This window comes from Frieseomelitta varia, unplaced genomic scaffold (genome assembly GCF_011392965.1).
Source record: "Frieseomelitta varia isolate USP_RPSP 00005682 unplaced genomic scaffold, Fvar_1.2 scaffold_411, whole genome shotgun sequence".
In the NCBI taxonomy this organism is placed as follows: Eukaryota; Metazoa; Arthropoda; class Insecta; order Hymenoptera; family Apidae; genus Frieseomelitta; species Frieseomelitta varia.
The window spans coordinates 308,331-330,401 of record NW_025110159.1 but is presented as its reverse complement, the minus strand read 5'-3'; the positions used below and the strand labels follow the sequence as shown (position 1 = coordinate 330,401).

The 22,071-nt window shown below is 44.3% G+C and overlaps 2 protein-coding genes across 2 annotated transcripts in view; one reads left to right on the top strand and one right to left on the bottom strand.

Annotated features, from left to right (window-relative positions):
- The window catches only part of LOC122531690 (protein amalgam-like), a 238,083-nt gene extending 216,336 nt beyond the window's left edge, over nucleotides 1-21,747 (bottom strand). The window contains exon 1 of the mRNA XM_043659809.1: nucleotides 21,685-21,747. Within this exon, the coding sequence (XP_043515744.1) occupies nucleotides 21,685-21,712 (28 nt within the window). The 5' untranslated portion in view covers nucleotides 21,713-21,747. The remainder of the gene's footprint in view (nucleotides 1-21,684) is intronic.
- LOC122531679 (UDP-glucosyltransferase 2-like) lies at nucleotides 13,091-22,037 on the top strand. The gene is made up of 8 exons (XM_043659786.1): nucleotides 13,091-13,608; nucleotides 14,767-14,837; nucleotides 14,903-15,001; nucleotides 16,376-16,515; nucleotides 16,902-17,215; nucleotides 18,358-18,577; nucleotides 20,557-20,776; nucleotides 20,908-22,037. Exons 1-8 carry the CDS (start codon nucleotides 13,429-13,431, stop codon nucleotides 21,203-21,205), a joined length of 1,542 nt encoding a protein of 513 aa, XP_043515721.1. The 5' UTR covers nucleotides 13,091-13,428; the 3' UTR covers nucleotides 21,206-22,037.
- Nucleotides 22,038-22,071: the final 34 nt, after the last annotated feature.

The following is a 22,071-nucleotide window of genomic DNA, read 5'->3' as shown; positions in this document are numbered from 1 at the left end:
TATTTTGATATTCGAAATAATAAAGAACCTCGTTTTTTTTTTTTTTTTTTACATTTACAACGAAAATCCACCATAATCGTATCGATCCGTCACCTGTCAACATTTCCACTACGTATCGCGGCCTCAGCTGGCAAATGCATATTTAACAGGGCAACGAAGAAACTTCGTAAACATGTTACCAGCCGCTGCAATTATATTCTTTCTTGCAGGATAGGGCTCCCAGCTCTGGGGAGTCGAGTGGCGAACACAGCACTGATCTAGGAGTAACTCACTCCCGAAAGGGTGGGAGGGCCTCGTAAACATATGTCCCTCATGGGGTATTTAATTCAGGAACACAGACAGTGCTCGAATTGCCGAGTTGACCCACCTTACCGTCGACGAAGGAGGACGTGGGAAAATATAGAGGAGTAGGTGAAGGAAGGCTGCCTCCTAAAGGAGCGGCAACGATCTTCCTTCGGCGTAGCGCCGTTGCTTTTTCCTCGGACGCAGTAAATACTGGAAGTGGAGGCTACCTCAGGGACTTTGCCCGCTACTCCGCCGAGTTTACAGACCCTTCCACCTACTCCTCGGCTTTTTTCTTCTCCTTTTCTCTCCCCCTCGGCTCAACCGATAAGGAGTCAAGAAAAGATTTTACACTTGGGCGGAAGGTAAAAAGCGACGAGAGCCGGGTAACGGGTACGATGGTCTTGTTGAACCAACGGAATCCTTTTGTTAGCAGGGCTTCCATCACCTTCCGTTACAACCTCGATCCGATAAAGCTACCGGTTGAAACGTATAAACCACCGTCGCTATGACTGTTCCATTTACGATCGTCCGTTTTCATAAGTCACGGCGGGCAGACGATTTTCACGACGGTGATACACTCTGTTCAGAATTCTGGCGGTAATTTGCGTCCGGGTCTGGGGATCGGGACGTTCAAACGGAAGAAAATAAAGAACAGAGAAAGAGGAAATGGGACGACAATCGTCCACAAAAGGAGGTACGAACGGAGCGAAGTTTGATTTTGTTCGATAAACTTCAATCTCATCTTGCAGTTGCAACGTCGTTAAGAGTACAGCCATCGCAGCGCGAAAATTGTAATTAGTTTAAGAAAGTCGGCGTTATATCGTTATTGACGAAATTAAAGTTCGAAGTGGGTACGTTCGAGCCCAGGTAAACCTACGTAGTGCAATCTTCGTCCAATCAGTGCTATTAAACACCAATAAACTGGCTGCTATTCTCGTCGCACAATAGCCCGGGTCAACGTGCAGCGACTGAGCGGCCCATCTCGGATCGAGATTTGTGTATCCTTACGTGTTGTTGTCGCACGATCGAGCACGTGGACGTGCGCGCGTGGAAACGTAACCTCGAACCTTGGGACCTGAAGCCCAGTATAAAGGATCGGGTGCGTGTGCTGCGCCGTTTGAGCGAAGGGAACACAGTCAGTCAAAGAGGGGAAATGATGAGGGCGGCAACGCGGGCACGCCGAGGGAGGAGGAAGAGGGGACGAACAGTGCCCTTAATACCGAGCAGGAGTTCAAAGGTGGACCCCGCAACAACGCATCTAATTACTTGCTTCCTCCGTGGTCCGTGGCGCAGCGAATTTACATCTTGTTTGTTCAAGCACCTGTAGCAAGCTATACCACCACCATCTAGCCCAACTCCTCCCCTCCAACCTCCGCGTCGGGTACTCTCACCCTCCCAATGTAGATTGGATACTGCCTATAAACAAGCAATTGCCTTTGACTGTGAATGCTCTAGCTGCAGAAAGTCTAACCGCCACAGAGTAGCAATATCTTGCGCTGCTGCAGGTTCGTGTCGTGCCCGCCGGGCACCCCGAACGTATACACTTTTCCCCGGCCGTCGAAATTCACGGGCTGGGATCCTCGCTCAACCGTGCCTTTGCCCAACCGCTGTCGAAGAACCGACTCCTTACGTCCCTCGCATTATCTCCTCTAATTACTTCCGTTGCTGAACTGTTTAAACCTCGAGAATCGCGGCTGCTCGTGCCGCCAGTCGCGTGCAGATCCAACGCCGCAAATTGATTGTGCTCGAACGTTTGTGCACGGTGCAACGGTCGAACGAAACGCGTCGCGGAAGAAAACTGATCGACAGGTTTCTCCGATACGTGGAATATTGATGGAACAGATGGAAGAGTCGATCGCTGTCAAAATTTCGCGCCAAGCTGTGTACTCGAGGAGTGAATATTTCCAGAATATCGTGTGACGTCGTGTGGAATAAGGTATATATTGAAATTCGGAGACGAAGTTCTTTCAGGCTCGATGCGACTCGACGCGCGTTTCAAAGAGAGAGAGAGAGCTAACGACGCGACGCGCGCGAATAAGGCGTTTTGGTAATGTAGGCCGCAAATGAACAAAATCCTCACCGGCGGCAGCTTATTTTCCTTGTCCGACCAACCCTTTAGTTTCGCTCGTCAAGGAACGGCGGAAGCTCTTAGCAGATGCAACATCAATGAAACTCCGCGCCCGGGCGAAGACGCGCATTTTCTTTATTTCTCCGTCTCTTCTTTTTTCCTATCCTTTGACAACACCGAAAAAGAAATTATTCCTACTCAGGTAGAGATGCATCGTGCGTTCCTCTTCTTTCGCTTCCAAGGATCGCACTTCCGCAAGTGATTTATTCCTGCGAATCCTTTATCCACTTTTATTACCGTTTTGTAGATATTTGCAAGTGATCTTCCTTTGTTTCTTTTTTTCTTTTTTTCTTTTTTTTTTTGCCAACGAAGAGTTTGGGGACGAATCTTTTCAGATTAAACCGTGTTTCGTGAATCTAAGGACGATTAATCCAATAAGAGATATATCAGAGGCATATTTTAGAAACGGCAGATTGTTCTATTTGTCCATAAATCAGGCAAAGCTGATTCAAGCTGTAGCTTATACACTTTGGTGCGCGAAGAGTGTTCAATTCCAAATTCACAAATCCCATTGTACGATCAAGGCTAGACCTCTCTCGTTTCGGCAGCAGAATCAATTACAAAGTTCAATGGAAGGAGGCGGCGCTCTCGGATTAATATTCCTAAAGAGCAACTCTTCGCAGATCAGAAGGACAGGCTAACATCGCGCCACGCTCGGAGACAGAGTGTAATCAGCGTGAAATGTTTCTTTCACGACGATCTTGCTCATACATTAGATGTGCAGGTCCGTGTACTTTTGTCCGTTGAGCGAACAGTGGCGTGGGAAACGGCGAAATTATGGAACGCCGTCGTTGTTCCCAGCTAACGATACTATTTCGCAAGGCGTCCCTCCTTATTTTTCTTTCATTTAAAATTCAATAATCCGCGACACGCGAGAGCGATACGAAATATCTCGATACTAATCTCGCCCCTCTGAGCAAATCCGCGTACGGTTTTAAACATACCCACCGGCAATATCTAGGCCATGGAAACAACCGGCATTAACTTTCGAGTTTTCTACGAGTTCCGAGCCCCTGGTCGATATCATAATAATTCGTAAGCCGAGCGAAATTCACGTAGCAGCCGCCTGCCAGGCAGTTTTCTACGATGGTGATCGATAGCGAATCGTGTGTGCGCGATTTATAGGGTGCACGTCGAATAGAAGTGCAACCGGTACAAGGAATTTGAATAATGTTATGTGAACGATTATCGAGAGAGTCGCGACACTCTCTGTACCCAGTTTTGTAAAGGCAGCTCGTTTAGCTTCAGCCGCGAGTCTTCTTTCTGACTCTCCGATCGCGAGACAATTACAATGGAGTGCAAGCGAAAAATATATACGACGAGTAACTACCATCGGTGAACGAAGATGTACAGCGTTGATGTTTTATGGTGGCTCTCCAGCTTTCGCGCACGCTACGCCAATGGCCGACTACTCTCTGTCACATTTTTATACGCCGAAATGCAAATACAGACGTGCGCACGAGAGCGCGAGCGCGCACGTGTCAGACACGGTGACAAGATGCGGTCATTTTCATTAAACTAGGCGAAAGCCCTCTAACTATTCACAAGAGCAAGTTTATCCTTTGATCCGTCTTTTTTTTTTTTTTCTTTCTTTCTTTTTTTTTCGTTCCTCAGCTTTGAAACGCGTAGCGAGGAGAGAAGGAACAGGTTCTATAAGCTGTTTATCATTTCTTTTTCTTTTTTTTTTCTTCTTGCGACGACGCTTCACGCTGGTTTTTAACGCGTGCCCGACGGATCCCGACTGAAAGTAGAGAAATATGCAAATTCAAATCCGGGGCGGCGGCTATTACGGCCGAAAATTAGATCGCGTTACACCGCGTGTGCGAGCGACGAGTCCAGTGACGGAGCGTTACAGTGAAATCATTAACCTGAATTGACTGCGTGGACGTGCAGTCAATTCAGCCATAATCCAGCGTCGCGTAAACACAGGGACTTTCAATCGTATTAACGCAGACGCGATGCGACCTAAATCATTACAATAAATAGAATAATAAATGCTAGCGCTCGGCAAATTTCCGGCGAGAATTCGCCGTTTCCATCGAGCGACAGTTGAGCGTTCATAAAACAGGAGAATACCGCGTTTAACTTTAATTCTTCCGGTCTATTTATGTCTCTGCGATCCGTTGTTCTATCTCTCTTTGAAAATTTTATAACCAACGCGATTTCGAATTTCGTTCGATTCTCAAGATCTTTAACCCTTTCACTGCTAAAAAGGCGTAAAATAAAATAAATTTGTTCCTTATTATCAATTTTGCTGTTTTTTTTTTTAAGAATTATTATTAAAGGAATGTGCAAACTAAGTAAATTAAAAATAGAAAACTAGAAAACCACTTAAAATAGATCAAATACTGAATATTTCTAATTTATTTGCAATTATGTATTTTTTCAATCTCTAAGAATAGTATCAAATCTCCAGATACTGTTTTGGTCAATAGTCAGTCGACAACTAGTCGCAGCGCCTAACAGTAGAATGGTTCGCTCCGAAAGTGTGCCGCAGTCAAAAGATTAATCGTCGTTCTTTGATCAATCTTCCAAACGGCTGCCGATGGAATGATATTTAAACGAACAGAGATGCCGAGGCGGAAATAACGCGACGAAACAGATGAAATGGAGGAAGGGGCTGGAAGAGAACGAAAAAGGGAAGAAAGAGAAAAGAGAAGGAGAAGAGAGATACGTGAATGGAACGCGGAACGCGCAGTTACGCCGATGGAGGTTGTGCAATATACATTACCTAAACCGTCCCGAGGGACTCGCGCGTTAACGAATTGTCACGTCATTCCGTGTAAATGCTCCGACTTTCCAGCCGATTCGAAAAAAATGGAATTGTTCAACGATATATATATATTTTATCATAAAAATGAATAAAAAATGAATATTCACGATCGATTCCTTAACCCCTTGGTTACGACAGACTTTGAATCGCAACCGTCACGGCGAAATTTTTCGTCAGCGTACATTTCTCCGAAAGTATATTGAAATAATTAAAACACCGAACTACACTACATTACAAGCCAATATTATTTATTCGAATTGAATTGCACATACTAAAAATTTAACAGTAACTTTAAGCTCTAATAATCTAGTAAGATATGGGTACAATTCAACGCATGATCCTACGTCACATTTCTTGCTTCACACTGAACTTTTGTTATACTTTCTACACACTGTATATGAATTTATCACCATACCTTTTCATTTTAAGGTTTAGTATAGTAAGGTTTATTTAGGATTAAATATCTTTGCCATATTAGAATAGAACCTCTCGCGCATCAAACGTTGAATTTGTTTTAATCGATAGATGATATACGGCGCTAGTTCTCGCCAAGGTTTAGGTTCGAGTAGATCGTGCCTATCACGGTCAGACGCAGCGAACATACGCGCGTTCGTAACGCGAGATTTGAAGCGCGTAATCGAGGATTAGTTGGGCGATTCGACAACACACGGTCGGAAATAGATGACAAACAAGCGATTTTGTCTGAACGCGTCGCGTCTTAGATTCAAGTAGGTTACGTCCGTCATACTCAGACAGAGCGTGCATGATTCGTACATGCAGCGCGATTCGAAGGTCAAGTCTCGAATCGTTCGTGCACAAATGAGGATTGCTTTATTCGCTATTGGCGTTCACATGACACAAAATAACTGAGAACAGGTGTGACAAATAAATCTTCATTCTTTTTTTCTGCAGACGCGTCGTTTTAAATATATATATATATATATATACTTGGGTAATCCCAAGATCGATAGCCGGTTAATCCAGTTTCCATGCGAAACGATATTTCATTTTCCGAGCGAGCGCTTTCGTCGCTGTTGAATCCTAATGCGGAAACTGACACGCGAATACGCCCGAACTGAAGAAGAAGTTCCCCGCCGCTCGCATGGAAGAACTCGGCAGTTTCGTTGGGAAACGAAATTAAGACGTTATAGAAATGGATTAAGGAGTTTAATTAAGTTGATTCAACGAGCGCGCCACAAAATTTCGCGTCCCTCCCTCTTCGCGTGCCTCACCGTCCTCCGAGGCCGAATCCACGGATTGCTGCTTGTCGTCGATTTGTTGGCCGTGCTACCTATAATTTCGCCCCCATGTTCAACTCGTTGGCGGTTAACTCGTTGCTAATGCCGGGGGACGTTCATTCAAGCGTTTAAGAAAGCCTCGAGGAGGAAACGCGACGCGGTGGATATATATTTTTTTTACGATCGTCGCGAGACACAAATCTACGAAGAGTTTAACACGGCGATCAACCTGCTAACTTCTTTTAGTTTATGATATTTATCTTATTTAAACCAATTTGTAAAATTTTGAACAACGTAAATAAGCAGAGAAGATTGTGCAATAAAAAAGTGCACTATTTAACTGTCACCTTTAAGTTGAAGCGATGGTTTTGAAGTAAAATATTTAGATTTCTTAATTAACACATCTATTCCTTAAACGATACAGCTTTAAATACTTTTTATTAGCCGTGATCTGAAACACGATTCGTTTCAGACTCTTGAAACTGATCAGGATCAGTAAGTTTCTAATGACTGAGTGTTTTACAGTCAGCGGCGACATTAACAACTAGATATTTTTATAATAACATAATGTTTCACAAAATTAAATATTCCGATGTACTGTATCAAAACAATTTAGACAGAAATGGGGCTGACCGTCGCAATCCTTGCAGTATGTAGTCACTTTCCTTGTACAGATTTTTATTTTCTTCGTACACTGTTGAATATGATTTTATTTCATCATATTTAATATTTTACCATTATACGCTAAGAATAATGGAAATTATATTGAGCGAACCATATAAAAAGTGCGTGGCAGTGAACGTGTTAAACACGATCTCGGGCGAGATCGATTCGAATTCTTAAGTTTTCGCGTGACGAAGGAATATCTTCGACGTTTGGTCGAAGGCTAATCTAAAAACGATGGCGATGCTGCCGTAGTAACGATCACGGATTTTCTTTAGTTTAGGTTAGGTTTATCGGCCGTTATCCTCTCCCTGAACGATTTCATCTTATATCCACCGGGATTAGAGAACCTCTGTCTCTGACCGTTTCATTACTCATCCTACACGTTCTCCGGGAACAACGTGTTCGTTCTGTTTGTCACTCGTTTCTTCTCTCTCTCTCCCTCCCTCTCTCTTTCATTCTCTTTCTTTTCTCTGTTTCTCTCTCTCTCCTCTTTTTCCTTTTTTTTCTATATTCCACGCTCGCTGTTTCTCTCTGGCTTTTCCGAGAATCTCGCTTCTCTCTCTCTCTCTCTCTCTCTCTCTCTCTCGGTCACACCGCGGCAGTTCGCAATATTGTAATGCGAAGCACAATGCGTGCACCCGAAGAGATACAACGCGATAAAGAGCGGGACGCGTCGAGCCCAGAGAAAGATTAAAAAAGGGAGTAATATGTCTTGCGGGATATTTCGCGAATAACGAGGCGAGAGTGGATGGCTCGCACTCTGGTACACGCTGTCGAGATACTCTCGAGTGAAATTAATTGATCGATTCGCCTTGTCAACCTTGTTTCTTTTTTTTTTTTTTTTTTTTTTTAATTTTCCACGTTGAAAACTTTGGAACGTTGGATACTTTATTACACCCGTATTTGACCGTTCTGCTCTATCTCGCAACGATCAAATTCCGGGAAACCGTCGTCGGGAAAGATTCGCCAAAGAGACTTCGAACGTCTCGAGAATCTCGAACGCACCGAGAATGTAAATCAAAATTACCAGGCAAGAAAAAAAAGGGAACGCAGACGGACAAATCCTTTAAATTTGATTTAATAAACTGCTCGACAGTGAGAAGCAGGATGACGAGGAAGAAGAGGTGGAAAAGAAACGAAAGAAACAAAGAAAAGAAAGAGACAGAAGCTTCGGGATAATATTATTCCTCTGCGGCGGTCCCCTTTCGTTTTCTAACGACGCCCAAGAATAATAACGTTATGGCAACGATGACAATAACGATTGGAGTATCCGAGCGAACGTGCACCTTGAATTACAGAGTGCGGGTTTCCCGCTGTTGTTTCTCCGTTGCCGTTATCGTTTGCTCGAGCAGTCTTTATTCCCGTGACGTAGCACGGATCGTTCCGAGCACGTTGTTGGAGTTTCGACGTGGCCTACACACGAACGGAGCAAGATCGGCGAGGCGTGGCGCGGCAAGAGCGAACACGAAGAAGCACGGGGGCAGCGCGGAGAGGAAGAAAGGAGTTTCCCGCGCGTTCCCATCGATTTCTTATTTTTACCTACGCCAAAGAGAGCTCATCCTGTAAATGGATCAAGTGCGCGGAACGTTTTCTCGATAGAAGTTCGATACCGCTTCTCCCCCTTCCACTCCCACTTACTTCCTGTCTCTCTCTCTCTTTCTATCTGTCGGAAAGTTTCGGGCTCGCACTTTCTACGCCGCGTCCGAAGCAGCGTGCATCCCTTTGAGATTTGTTTCGTGTTTTCTGATTAGACACGGAAGCAAAGGCCAAGGCAGTAGCTCGCCTTCGAGGAAGAGCGAAATCGGATCTATCGGTACGAGGAGGAGAGGAGACGGGGGACAACGAAGTTATCGCGGGTACAAAAAGTAAAAGTTGCTGCATCTCTCCCCTCTGTCGAGATTCTCCGCCGTCGTTTCGTTTCTTCGCGCGTCACCACCGCCACCACCACCGCCGCCGCCACCGATTTCGAGAAAACGAGATGGAAGCGAGACATTTACAGAAGATCGCCGAGGGAATTAACACGCCTCGCTGGACGCGATCCGTGGAAATCTGCCGCTTCTGAAGAATGCTCGAACTCGGACTCGAGAAACGAATATCATCGGCGAGGTGGGTGAAGGAAGGTGCAAAGGGGAAAGATGAACGGGGAAGGGAAGGAAAGAGGGTGGAAGAGAATACGGATGGCTTGCTCGCAACACGGGCCTGGCAAAATTTGCCAAGCGGCCGAGAGAAGATCGCGATGATTATACGCGAAAGGGGAGTGGGATAGGAGGGGAACAGAGAGACGGGCAAAAAATATTCCATAAAGCGTAGTGGAGGGCTCGCAAATATTTATCTTTCGGTGGGCTTGGGGCCGCCTGCGGGAGAAGCGCAAAGAGCCATGCGAAAACGTTCCGGTGCCGGATGGCCCTTGTCGCGGCACAGAAACGTGGAAAGTTCTCCTGACACGATTATGGCGCTCGGTGACCAGAAATAATTTCATTAGCCGCCCCGTAAACTCATCTAGCAGTTCGTAAAGAAACCATACGCGTGGGAAATATGTACTTGGGCATATATAATCGTGTACCTGCGGACGCCTTAAGCCCCTAGCACGCTCCCGCGGGAACTCTAATCACGGGTACTTAAGTTCCTGTTGCGCAGAACAGCGTACACCGAACGATGCCTGCATCAGCATCCACCGTTTCGTAAACGTGCGCGCTACCACCTCGGCTGTGTGTTGGAGGGTGAATGGAATGATTCGCGCCACCGAGCACACTTGTTAATGAGCGAAACGACGATTTACACGGCTCGACGAGGCTCTCCTCAAGTTAATGGACGTGCATCGACGAGGTTCTTCGGGGCGTAATTGCACGAAAGATTTAGAAAACATCGAGAAACTTCCAAGTTTGCATCTTGGTTCGAGTCGAGATCGGCTGGTTGTATATGTGTATATACATCACGAGAAAGCGATTAAAACCTTACGTTAAAATACGACGGCATCCGTGTGCGATCTACTAATCTTCCGCGATCTGTTTACGGGAAAACCGGGGAAAACCATGAGACGAGAGTACGTGGCAAGAAGAGCCTAACAAAATTTCTGACAAGCGAACGCGCCGAGTAACGTTTCTTCGAGCTAGCGTTGCTATCCGAAGCTAGCCGTGGATATCCTAAATTTTGGTCGCACAAGCGTCCTCGCAAAAACTTTCTCTCTCTCTCTCTCTTTCTCTCTCTCTTTCTTTCTCTCTCTGCCTGTGTCTTTTTCCGATGGCTCTGCTGGAGGTCGTCTGGAAGGAACAACGAGAAAGGGGGAGCGAACGGACAAGAGGGAAAGCAGGCTGGATTATGGCAAGTGGATGCCGTGTATACAATCGGACGATAGAAACTGTGAGCGCGAATGACAAAGAGACGGTGATGTACGTCTCGTGGATGAAGGGAGAGGCATACAGAGGGATACAGAAGGCACAAGAGGAGGCGGAGAAACGTAACGAAAAGAGACGAGCGAGAAACTGAGGAGGGATCTCGCAAAACATACACAGCTGAAGCTGACACATCCTCTGCCAGTCTGCTGGCTTTTCTAGAAGGTGGGAGAAGGACGAGCAAATCTAGACGCTTACTTAGTGACACACGCAGCATTTTGCTGTCGGGGCTGAATTCCCTCTCTTCGTCTCGAAATACCTTCTGGCCGCTCTTTCCACGTGTTAAGCCTCTGTTTCTCTCTCGCCACCGTCGTTTCTCGACGGCATTGTATTAAACCGTGGCTCGTGTTGCGGCCTGACAAGAGGGGGCACACGAGTTATCTTGTCCTCGTTCCATCGCGTTCTCTCTCTAACCATTCTCTCTCTCTCTCCCCATCTATCGGCTAAACCTCTAAGTTTCTCTTTCGCCCCTGTCATATATCCTGCTCGAAGATACGTCGGATTATTCAGAGAGTAATTTAAACTACGAACGACAGATATACCAAGTGTTTCAAATTGATCGATCGCTCAACGAAGTGTTCAAACAAGCGAATTTCCTCCAAACGCAGCGACTGTCGTTCGCGTATTGATATTGGATACTGTCGATAATCTCGCGAGCTATCTACGCTACTAATCGCCCGCATCTTTTCGGCTTTGCGAGGAATAAATCATTCGCGTGATACGAATTAGCCCGTGATCGTATTACGTCACCTTACGACACGCGTTTCTGAAACATCCCGATAAGATGGATAAGGCGGCTCGATAGCCCGTATCGAAATACGTGGACTTTGACGTGGAAACAGTTTGTCTGAACACCGTTCATTAGACAATTCGGTGTCTCCTCTTCCACCCGTCGCGTCGACCCGTCGCGAGTACTCTCGTTTCTGACCTGTCGTCGAGTTTCAAGACGAGCCAGCTCCCTCAAGCCGTCAGCAACCGCTTTCAACCCTTATCAGACGCATCTGATTCTGACACGCGATTCGAAATTTCCCGCCATCCCGCGGCGCGTCTGGCCGAGGCTCTTTAAAGTCGTATAACGCAAGCTTATTAACGTGCTCCGGAATGTCTAACTTGTCAACGTTCACGAGACCGCGCCGGTGCCGTCTCCTTCCGGAAGAGCGAGCACTGGAAGTAACGATCGTTTGCGAGAAGTATTTTGTGGTAAACGGCAACTAGCGGCGCGCGAGCGCCGGAAGATGTTGCAAATGTCGTGAGAATTAACGGTAGGGACGATTATCCTTGAGGAATGGCCGCCGGCAAATGGGGGTACCGATTAAAGGGACGAGTCCCCGTGACTTTTTTTTTTTCAGGCAACACACAAACGACGCGCCTTTACGATGCACCGGCGCGCACAATATCTCGAATTAACGAGGCTCTTCTCGTATCCCAGGTATTATTACGACTCTAAGTAATGCGGCGCGTTTAAGCCCGCAGTTACGCCAGCCATGCAAAAATCTTTTGTTTTCGTCCTGAAACGTTTATCTGCGCGGCGCGTAATGACGTAACGCGTTCCAAGTTTTTAATTAACGATTTACACGACACGGGCTCACGGGCCAGTGAGTCAATTCTTTCGTTCTTTCTCGTTCTTTTTTTCTTTCTTTTTTTTTTTTTTTTGGCCCGTACCTTCTCCCTCTTTCCCTCCCCCCGCCCCTTTTCATTTTTCTGTTTTTGTCGAGCGGGGGAGCGGAATGGAACAACGTTACACCGTATAGTATAACAACTGGTCGATGGAGCGTGAAAGCACCTGCGTGTTGCGCGATCGTCGTTACGTATTTACACGGCTGCGATATTGTTACGCAGGCGGAATCGGCGAGGGAGAAAAAGCAGCGCAGTCCTCGCGAGAACGGATGACATTTTTCTCGGTCGAAACTTTTCTTTAGAGATGGTGGACCAATTTTTCCACCGGCCCGGGCGACCGCATCATTCCGTACGCTGAACCGAGCCATTCTCCTGACGGCGAGGCAGAAGCGTACATCGAAGCTAATGGCGCGACTCTCGGTGATTCGTCTCCACCCGACGCTTTTCCCTTCTACGTTTTTTTCACTCCATCCTCTCCACGTTGCCTTTTCTTATTATTGCTTCCGACGGCCGACTCATAATTTACACGTGAATTTCGAAACTCCATCGGACGAGAACGATGTCGCCTTTCTTTCACGAACAATCGCCTCTTTCTCGGTAGTACCCTCTGTGTTTTCGAAGATAAAACAGGTTCAGGTTCCATGAACTGTAGCCAATATTTTTAATATTACGCAATTCAATAATTTAACAGGCGAGTTTATTTAAATGCTCGTCCATTACGCAGAGTGCTTATCAATTTTCTGACCAAAATTTATTATTCAAAAGCAGCAACCTAGCATGATACATTTGCTTCGTCAAATTACCGAAAATCTGAAACAGTCGTTGTACGCGGTCAAGAGGCCTATCGCGACCTTCGTACAAGTTGCTTCTCAGAAAACTGGTTGAAGAGATAAGTTAATAGATTCCGTGAAATGCTCCGTACCGTGTGAATGACGCCTTTATGTTTCACGCGCGTTGCCTGTGTATAAAAATATCTATCACTAGACGAAGACCGGCTTTGCATTATTTCTCTGGCAAGCCGTGCGAGGAACACGCGACCGATGTACAAGCGGTTCACTTATTTATCGTGGCCCCGAGCAAACTGATCGTGAAACATGCTGTGAATTTTTCACGGGAAAGATCGTTCTTTGGCCTCTCCTCTCCGCTCCTCTGCCCCTCCTCCTCACCCCGGCTTCTGCCTGGTAGGATCCCTTTAGAAATTCCTACAAAGGGCGTAACACCGGCAGCCTCGATTCTCGTTTAAAAAATTGAAAGACTATTTCTCGTCTGTGGCTCGAGTGTATCTCGAAATATACGTCGGTGGGCCAACGGTGGCTCGGTGTGTACAAGATGTTGTCTCTGCCGTTGGTGCTTTTACTCTTTCGTCAATTCTCGCCCGCCATTGGATTCAACATCCTCGGAATTTGTCCCAGCGCGAGCTACAGCCACCAACAACCCTTTCAAGCATTGATGAAAGCTTTGGCGGCTCGTGGACACAACGTCACCATGATATCGACCATTCCGTCAAAGGTAAGTGCGATTTTCCTTTCCTTCTTTCTCTCTCTCTCTCTCTCTCTCTCTCTCTGTCTTTGTTGAATACTTTCACCTGGCTGTTCTCAAATGATCTATCAACAAATCGCTCGATGATTCCTCGATTTTCCCACGATTCTCCCGCTGTGTTTGCCTCGGTTCGCCACTCGATTTTTCGCTTTTTCGATTCTTTTCTCTTTCTCTCTTTTTCATTTTCTTTCTCCCGGCTCGAAGAACGAAGAGAAATTTCATCGAGTTAGAAACAGTTTTAACCATTACCCGGTAAAGTGTGGCAATTTATACGCGATACAATCGCGTTAGAACTATCGTCATTTATCAGCGTTGGGGAAGTTAGTAAAAAAGGCGCGAAAACACTTCTAACAAGGTTATAACGATGGTTTAATAATTCAATAATATCGCGTAAGACCGGTAGGGAAAAGTTCGGGAAGATATCTCGAGAATAGGTGTTTGACTCTACGCTCCACTTCGGCCACGCGTACCTCTCGTGCCTTCTTCCCACGTTCGCCCCGGCAGTTCATTTTTACTTTTCTTTCTCTTCTTGTCTCGCTCTGCTTCCACTTTTCTCTGACCCCGATCCCTTTTCGTGTCCCTCTCCTTTACCCTCTCCATAAACTCCGGTTCAAAGTTACGCAAACTTCCTTCGGCTTCAATTTACCCTTACTAACATTTCTTCTTGTTAAACGCATCTCTTTGTGACCCGATGCTCGCCGTTTTTCGTTCTCTCTCTCCTTTGTCTCTCTCTCTCTCTCTCTCTCTCTCTCTCTTCCTTTCTTTCTTCATTTTCCTCCAGAGAAATCAAGAATTCCACGATATGTGTAAATCGAGAAACTCTCACGAATCCTCTACGACAGAGGCGCGATAGGATTGTGAACGCAAAATTTTTTACCAATCGACGATTTTACCATACTACCTGGTCATCGTTGAAAAAACTAAGCCAAGTAAAGATGCTTCTCTGCAAATTAATTTCTCACGCTTCTTTTGTCCGTCGTTGAAATGCTTGTACCTTTTATTGAAACGTGTCCCGCAGTGATTGAAACAAAACGCGAAACTTTCCAAGGAGCTGCGTGATAAATTTCAGCCAAAGTGAAAAGTTCGCCAGGCGTGGAAATTCATCTAAAAGGGAGTACGATGTTTCAGAAGCCGATCAAGAACTACGAGGACGTCGATCTGTCGTTTTCCTACCGAAAGGCAGACTGCACTAACCTGAGGTATGCATTCTCTCGTCCTTAAAAAGAGAATTCGTTAAAGCATCGATCATTCTTTTCTCTCGTAGGCACATGGGAGCGTTCACCATTCTGCGGAAGAACATGCGAGAGGCGAACGAGCTGTGCGAGGAGCAATTGTTCAGCCCGGCCATCGAGAACCTAATTTCGTAATACGAGATATTCTCTTTGCGACAGTGTTGATCAGCGTGCGACCGATGGAGTAAAGACAAGTTTCGTTTCGTAAATTCGTTAAACAGTGGGAATAATCGAAGGGAAAGCGCGCCGACGAAATTTTTTTCCCGTGAGCCGTAGAAAATTATCGGCATCACGCCGCGGACGTTGCTTGCCGTTGCCGTTTACTCGACAGGGAGGAGAAACGACAACCGGCCAGAGAAATTACAGTAATTCCATCGCGTTGGAACGACTTCATCGGTTGCTAGTAGGGGTGTGCGGGTATGCGACATTTCGGGTGCCGAAAGTTTGTGATACTCGGGTACCCGAAAAATCTATAATATACTTCAGGTACCCGAATATTACATCACTGGTCAGGGTGATAATTTTTCGGATTTTACATTTATTCTTTCAAATTTATAAATATTTTTGTATTCTATATAAGTGAAATCGAATTTTAAAAATCCACAAGTAAAGAAAACAGTCGATAATATTATATGAAAACTATTTTATTTTAAATTACTGTGAAGAAAACATAATTGTTCAACTTTTTGGGGTATTAATTTTGTTCGCGTGGCTGTTACAACGTTGCCGGTATCTGACAATAAGCCTTCTTTTATTTGGATTTCCTTTTTAGTCGATCGAAAGCCGAGAGTCGCCAAGAGCACTTGATATTGTCGTTGCAGTTATCCATGCATCTTTTTCTTTTAAGTCAATTTAGTATACATTGTATACGCGAGTTTCCTGTGAATTTTATTTTCTATTTATTTCCGAACTCTTCGTCGAAAACCACTCAAGACTGCTCGTGTTTACTGACGATGTAGAATTTTCGTGATACCTTGCGGCTGTGTAACTTAACAAAACCGATAGTTTTTCCTATTCCGCATAAACAGAGAAAGGCTAACTTATTTTTAGAAAACATACTTTCTCGAAAAAGTAATATAATTTACACTTTACAATCAATCGAAAATCATTATTCAAGCATTCGTTTAATAGAATCGCATAATAGAAGCTGCATTAATTATGTCGTTGAGTAAATGCGGACTGAATACTCTTACTATGCGTGTTTTTTTTTTTATCATTGACAATGGCAGCGATATTGTAAATTCAATTGAAACCAATAAAAATCGAAGAAAGAATAAGTGTAAAATCCGATTGAAAAATCACCCGACTCGCGACGTAATATTCGGGTATATAATATACGAATATTATAGATTTTAGAGTTCCCGAGTCGAGCCAAGCACTACCCGACTTTTCCGATACCCGCACACCCCTAGTTGCGAGCTAATCTCGAAATCGCGACACGATGCTCTTTCCTTTTCCTTTCATTCTTTTTTCTTTTTTCTTTTTTTTTTTCTCTTCTTTTCTAGAAGGAACAAGAGTTTCGACGCGGTGATTATAGAACAGTTATGGTACCAGTGCTATTACGCCCTCGTCAAGCATTACAATTCGCCGGTTCTAATTGGATTCCTGAGCGTTGGGAACTTGCCGTACGTCATGGACTCCGTCGGTAAGCGCCGCCGAAAATACGAATCGAAAAAGAAACACGATTCGTAGTAGTAGAGCCGGACCACGGTCAGACCACGTTCTGTTCGCGACGTCTTTTTCTACTGTCTCTGGTCGCTCGGTCGGGATGTCGTTAACCGAGCCGGAAATTGACATAAATTGTCGATAAAGTAGAAAGTGCGAGCAATCGGGGCGAGAAGACAGAGTCTCCGTGAAAAAGAACGAGTCGCGCTCGGTAGTGCTTTAATCCGGTTTTCGTATCAGATGAAAAATAAGGAGACAGAGACACGCTACCTGATCGTTTGGTTTCTTTACGCGATAAAAAAAGGCAAACGAGTGTTCCTTTCTCCCGAATGTTGCCGGATGTACACGTTGTGTTTTCACCTGCAGGGAACCCGGACGACCCGCTTTTGAACCCGGATATGGCCTATCCTTTCACGAACAAAATGAGCCTGGACGAGCGTATCTGGAACATCCTTTACACGACGTGGACCAGGATATACTACAAGTACTGGCATTTACCTAGGGCTCAAGAGATCGTTAACAAGTGGATGCCTGACGTCTCGATCGAGGACATGGACAGAAACTTTAGCCTGGTGATACTGGGAAACAATCACGTATTCGGATATCCGAAACCGCTGCTGCCAAACGTAATCGAGGTTCACAGTCTCCAGATCACGGAGAAAAGGGAAACCTTGCCCAAGGTATCGACAAGGAATTCCTAAACTTCCCCATTAAAGTATAAAAGCGTACGATCCTGCTGGCTGGTAGGTGAAACTTGGCCACTCGTTGGCAAATTCACAGCGTTCGTGAAAAGCTTCTGATCTAACGGCGTGGATATCGTGGTATTAATTCGATGATATTAATCGAACGACGGATCAACAAGAGACGATATTGCGAAACTGAAATTCAGCCAACGATTACAGGTATTATTCCTTGCGGGACGCGCGGCGTTATTTCGCGCAGTTTTGCCGCAGCAAGGGGTAGAGCCGTATACCGCGAGCGAGGGAGGAATGATTTCTCCGGGGGAAAATACGTAGCACTCTCTGGCAGGTAACCGGTATAGGGGAAAGTTTACCTACGGCTCGGCAACGCGACGCGAAAGTAAAGGTCATTGCTATTTACCGTCGCTCCTTTTGCCCTCCGCGCGCCCACGCGCTGCCAGGGAAAATATTTCCCGAAAGGTATTTCCCAGCCTCTCCAGTACGTCCTCTCCGACAAGAGAGGGAATCTAGATACCGGTGTCGTTTTTTCGTGCCAGCTTTCCCCGTACCGTACGCCTATTCTTTCCATCTTCTTCGAATAATCGCCGACGTGGATCCTCGAACCCTAAACCCTAGCCCTTTCTAACCGCCTGACACATCGACGAGAATTATCCGACCGTCGAAGCACGTTTTTCTAGATACGTTTTCGTTCCTCGAAATGCGCAGTTGCGCCCGTGTCACGTGGGAATTTCGCAACGCGAAACATTGAGATGCAAAACGTGATCGCCGCCGTCCACGTGCACGCTCGCTTTGCCAGACGGTCGTGCAGCCCGGTGCAATTAATACCTTCTACTCCACGTGAGACGCGTATGTCATTATGTCTTGATCTAACTTTTACGAATACACCTCAGCGATAATAACTGGAAGTGCGTGGATGAAGATGTTTCCTCTCCGTTTTTACACGGAAGAAGATTTGAAATTTATCTCTCTTAGAATTGTTTGAGAACAATGCTACTCGCGATACCGATACTTTTGGCCGTCTCGTTTCTTGAGAATCGGAGATGAAATTGTGAAACTGGCAGAATGGGAAGTCGATCCCGACGACAAACGATATCGACAGAATAAAAATTAACGTTCGACAGGACATTGAAGAATTCCTAGACAAGGCGGAGCACGGGGCGATCTATTTCTCCTTAGGCTCGAATCTGCAAACTCATCAGTTGCCAGTCGGCCCTTTGACCGCATTGTTCAACGCGCTTGGCTCGCTCCGGCAAAGAGTTCTATGGAAACACACCGGAGACATGGCCATTCATCCAGCCAACATCAAATTTGTGAAGTGGGCACCCCAGAAAGCGATTCTCGGTAAGGCTACTGAAGACCAAGCCTCGAAGACCCTGCGCTTCCTCTCGGTCCACTCCTTTGACCGAGACTTAGATTGACCGCTTCGGGATATGTTCGTTTTATAGCCTCGCCTCTGGACGTCGTCGTTTCGCGTGCGCGCACAAGAATCGTTATCCGAGCCGATGAAAACGCCTCGAGGAGTATTAACGCGACGGGGAAACAACAAGCGTGATTAATCGCGTCGTAACGAACGGATAATTTATGCCTCGGTCAAATTATTCCGGTTCTGATAAACCGATGAACAGAACGAGTTGTACTCGCTGGGTATTACTATATAGTACTCTCTTTGATTCCCTCACGAACACGAGACACGAGACTTCTCTTTAGAGATCATTAGAGATTTTTTTTTTCTTTTTTTATTTATCTTTTCCCCTTTCTGTTCTCTCTCCCGTTTCGTTTCTCTAGCGCGAGATAAGAAACCTCTTACGTAATTGTCTACGGCGCTCGTAAGTACGTGTTTGTTCGTTAATTATCGTATTTTGCGTTTGATTTACATACACAACTCGTCGCCGACGGTCTGTTCGTTAAACAGGATTCAACGGCGAGCAGAGGCTCGGCGCAGATACTTAATGAAGTTGCTGCCGACTTTGCAGGTCCTTTCATTTGGAAGGGATGTTAATTTTCTCGGGTAAGCAAGTGCTCTGTAACGACCTCGTCCACGCTCGTTTTTTTCAAATGATCGAAAGCGAGTCGCGCGCGATACAATTTCACTCCATGCTTTCTTTCGTACGAAAGTTCAACTCGAATCGAAACGAATTCGAGAATCGAAAGTCAGACGCACGAGCCTATAAATTCGACGGAAATTCGTACGTTTGAAAATTAATTTGAAGTAGGGAGAAGTATATTCGAGTATCGCTCGAATTCGTTATTACAAAACGTTAATTGCCAGTGTATTTTGTAAGCCCCAGAGGGCGCGATCGGGGAAAGATAAACGAGGATGTTCTATTGATTCGAGGGAAAAGGACAATTCAGGAGGATTCATAGCGAAGCGAAAAGATAATTCATGACACGGCGGAAAATTCTCTCGGGAAATTTTGACAAACAACTCCGCATCGTTCGCGGTAACGCCCGGACCCGATGCAAATGCAAGCAAGCGCAAACTTTCGTATACATTGATAGACAGGTTACGTTCGCCATCCCTTCCTCTAAATCCCACCCTGCTGTGTAGAAAGCGTATTATGGGTAGGAATGCGAAATGTAACTGGTGGGCGCCATGCAAATAATGAGAATTTCAATTCAATTGCCTATTACGGTTCACGTAGTTCCAAAATTCAACACGTCGGATTTCAATGAAACTTTCCTGTAATACGTTTCCACCTTCTGATCGTCAACGACGATTTTAACCGTCGTGAGATAACGATCGAACCACCGTGATAAAAATAAACGAAACAAACCGATGCTCTTAAACGTTGTTTCTCCACACGTTGATATTTCTGTCTTGATACTCGACGAGTCCTCCCTTGTTTCTCAAAGTGTAGGATTCAACCCAATTTCCAAATTCTTTGGACTCTAAATTTTTTTCACGAAATAACGAATTTTTACATATTCTCAAACGTTTAGATCTCCGAGTTTTCACATTTCCACTTAAGTTTATAAATCTCACCACCGAAATTTAATCTCACCATTGAAATTTTAAAACCGTGAGCTTCGCTCTCTCAGATTTCTATATTTTACGCTGTTTTACTAGTACCAGTTGTTAAAAAACGTTATTCTTCGCTGCTTAAAACGAGTTCATACAAGTAATACAACTTTCGAAATATTTGCTCGACATACGTAAAATACGCAATTACCTCAAAAATTCGACATACTTTTTTGTTTCCAAAACATTACTCTACACTCTCGGGTAGAATCTCAAAACTTGAAGCTGATATTCGTAAGAGAACGTTGCTTTATTTCTACTCGATTCGAGGTATATACGAACGTTACTTCTCTATATACAGCACATCCGAAAGTAATGGTCTACGTGATGCAAGGTGGATTGCAGTCGTTGCAAGAGGCGGTGCACTATTCTGTGCCGGTAGTGGCCATTCCCTTTTTCGGAGATCAACTTTTCAACGCGCGTAAAATTCTGGATGCTGGTATCGGACTCACACTGAACATCGATACCGTCACCGAAGAATCCATCGTGCGAACTATCACCCAAGTCATAGAAAATAAAACGTGAGTTTCTCATTTATCGCGGAACGATTTTTTTTAAACTCACGCAGATATACAAACTCACTTTACAAATTTCTTAATAGAAACTTCGAACATTGACGAAAATTTATAAAACTGATATATTATATTTACAGATACTATAACAATATGAAGGAAATGTCGGAAATTATAAAGGACGAACTGGTAAAACCAATGGATCGTGCTATATGGAATGTGGAGCACGTGATCAAATTTTCTAAATCGAAACATTTACGTTACTACGGCCACGATATATCGTTGATAAATTACTACGGAACGATAGCGATCTTTGTCCTACCGTTCATTTTGATAATATACTGCGTTTATTTCCTATTGAATTATTTGAGAAGTAGAAAGGGATACAATTGCATGAAAGATAGAATTAAATGCTATGTAAAATCAAAATTTGAATAGTTACGATATTTTTGATAGAAGAAGATAATTGTAAATTCTCTACTACAATATTAAATTTGATTTAATTATGATTAGCTACGGCTAAATTTTGAAGTTAGTTATTAATTAGTTTATAATTGTTGCATATTGTTGTCTGTTGGTAAGAGAGTTAAAGAAATTTTTGCGATACCGATCGATCACGAAAATAAAATTATCATCATATGAAAAGTTTGATCTGTTGTATCGACTGTTGAATAGATGGAACCATCTGTTAGTCAATGATGGAACCAGTTGCTGGGAATCTAACGTCACAGCACGACAAGCTAAAGACTTGAAAATTTGAATATTTCCTAACCGTTACGTCCCCTCTTGAAATTAATGTATATACAATATATATCCGTAATGATTCAATACTAATTAAATATATATCAATCATTGAACAAAATAAGTAAACGAATATATAAATACTTCTACTTCCATTAAAATATATCAAACATTACCGTATTTCCATGAAAATATGTTAGACATCGTTAATCATCGTGGCGTTCTCCTAATATTTCAAGCATTCTTCCGCAATCAATTTGTAATCTACACAAAAGAAAAACAAAGCTTTCAAATAAATGTATAAAAGAAACAAATTATATAAAAATAATCGAGGCAAAATGTCGGTTTGAAAGCTCATAGTATCGTTCAAAAAGATTAAAGAAAGAAAGATAATTTATATATATATATATATACAAATTATAACATTCAAAAAATTATTAAGTAAAAACGTACGTTAAGTTAAACATAGGTAAAATGATGAACACGATGAAACGATGATATTACACCTTTAAAAAATGTTACGCGGAAAGATAACATCTTTACATTCCGATTTTCCGTAACGA

Bases quoted from the DNA above. Each gene is read 5' to 3' on its own strand.
- LOC122531679 (XM_043659786.1), top strand. From the start codon at position 13,429: ATGTTGTCTCTGCCGTTGGTGCTTTTACTCTTTCGTCAATTCTCGCCC. The intron at 15,002-16,375 runs GTAATACGAGAT...CTTCTTTTCTAG, and splicing joins GCCATCGAGAACCTAATTTC to AAGGAACAAGAGTTTCGACG. The intron at 17,216-18,357 runs GTATCGACAAGG...AACGTTCGACAG, and splicing joins AAAGGGAAACCTTGCCCAAG to GACATTGAAGAATTCCTAGA.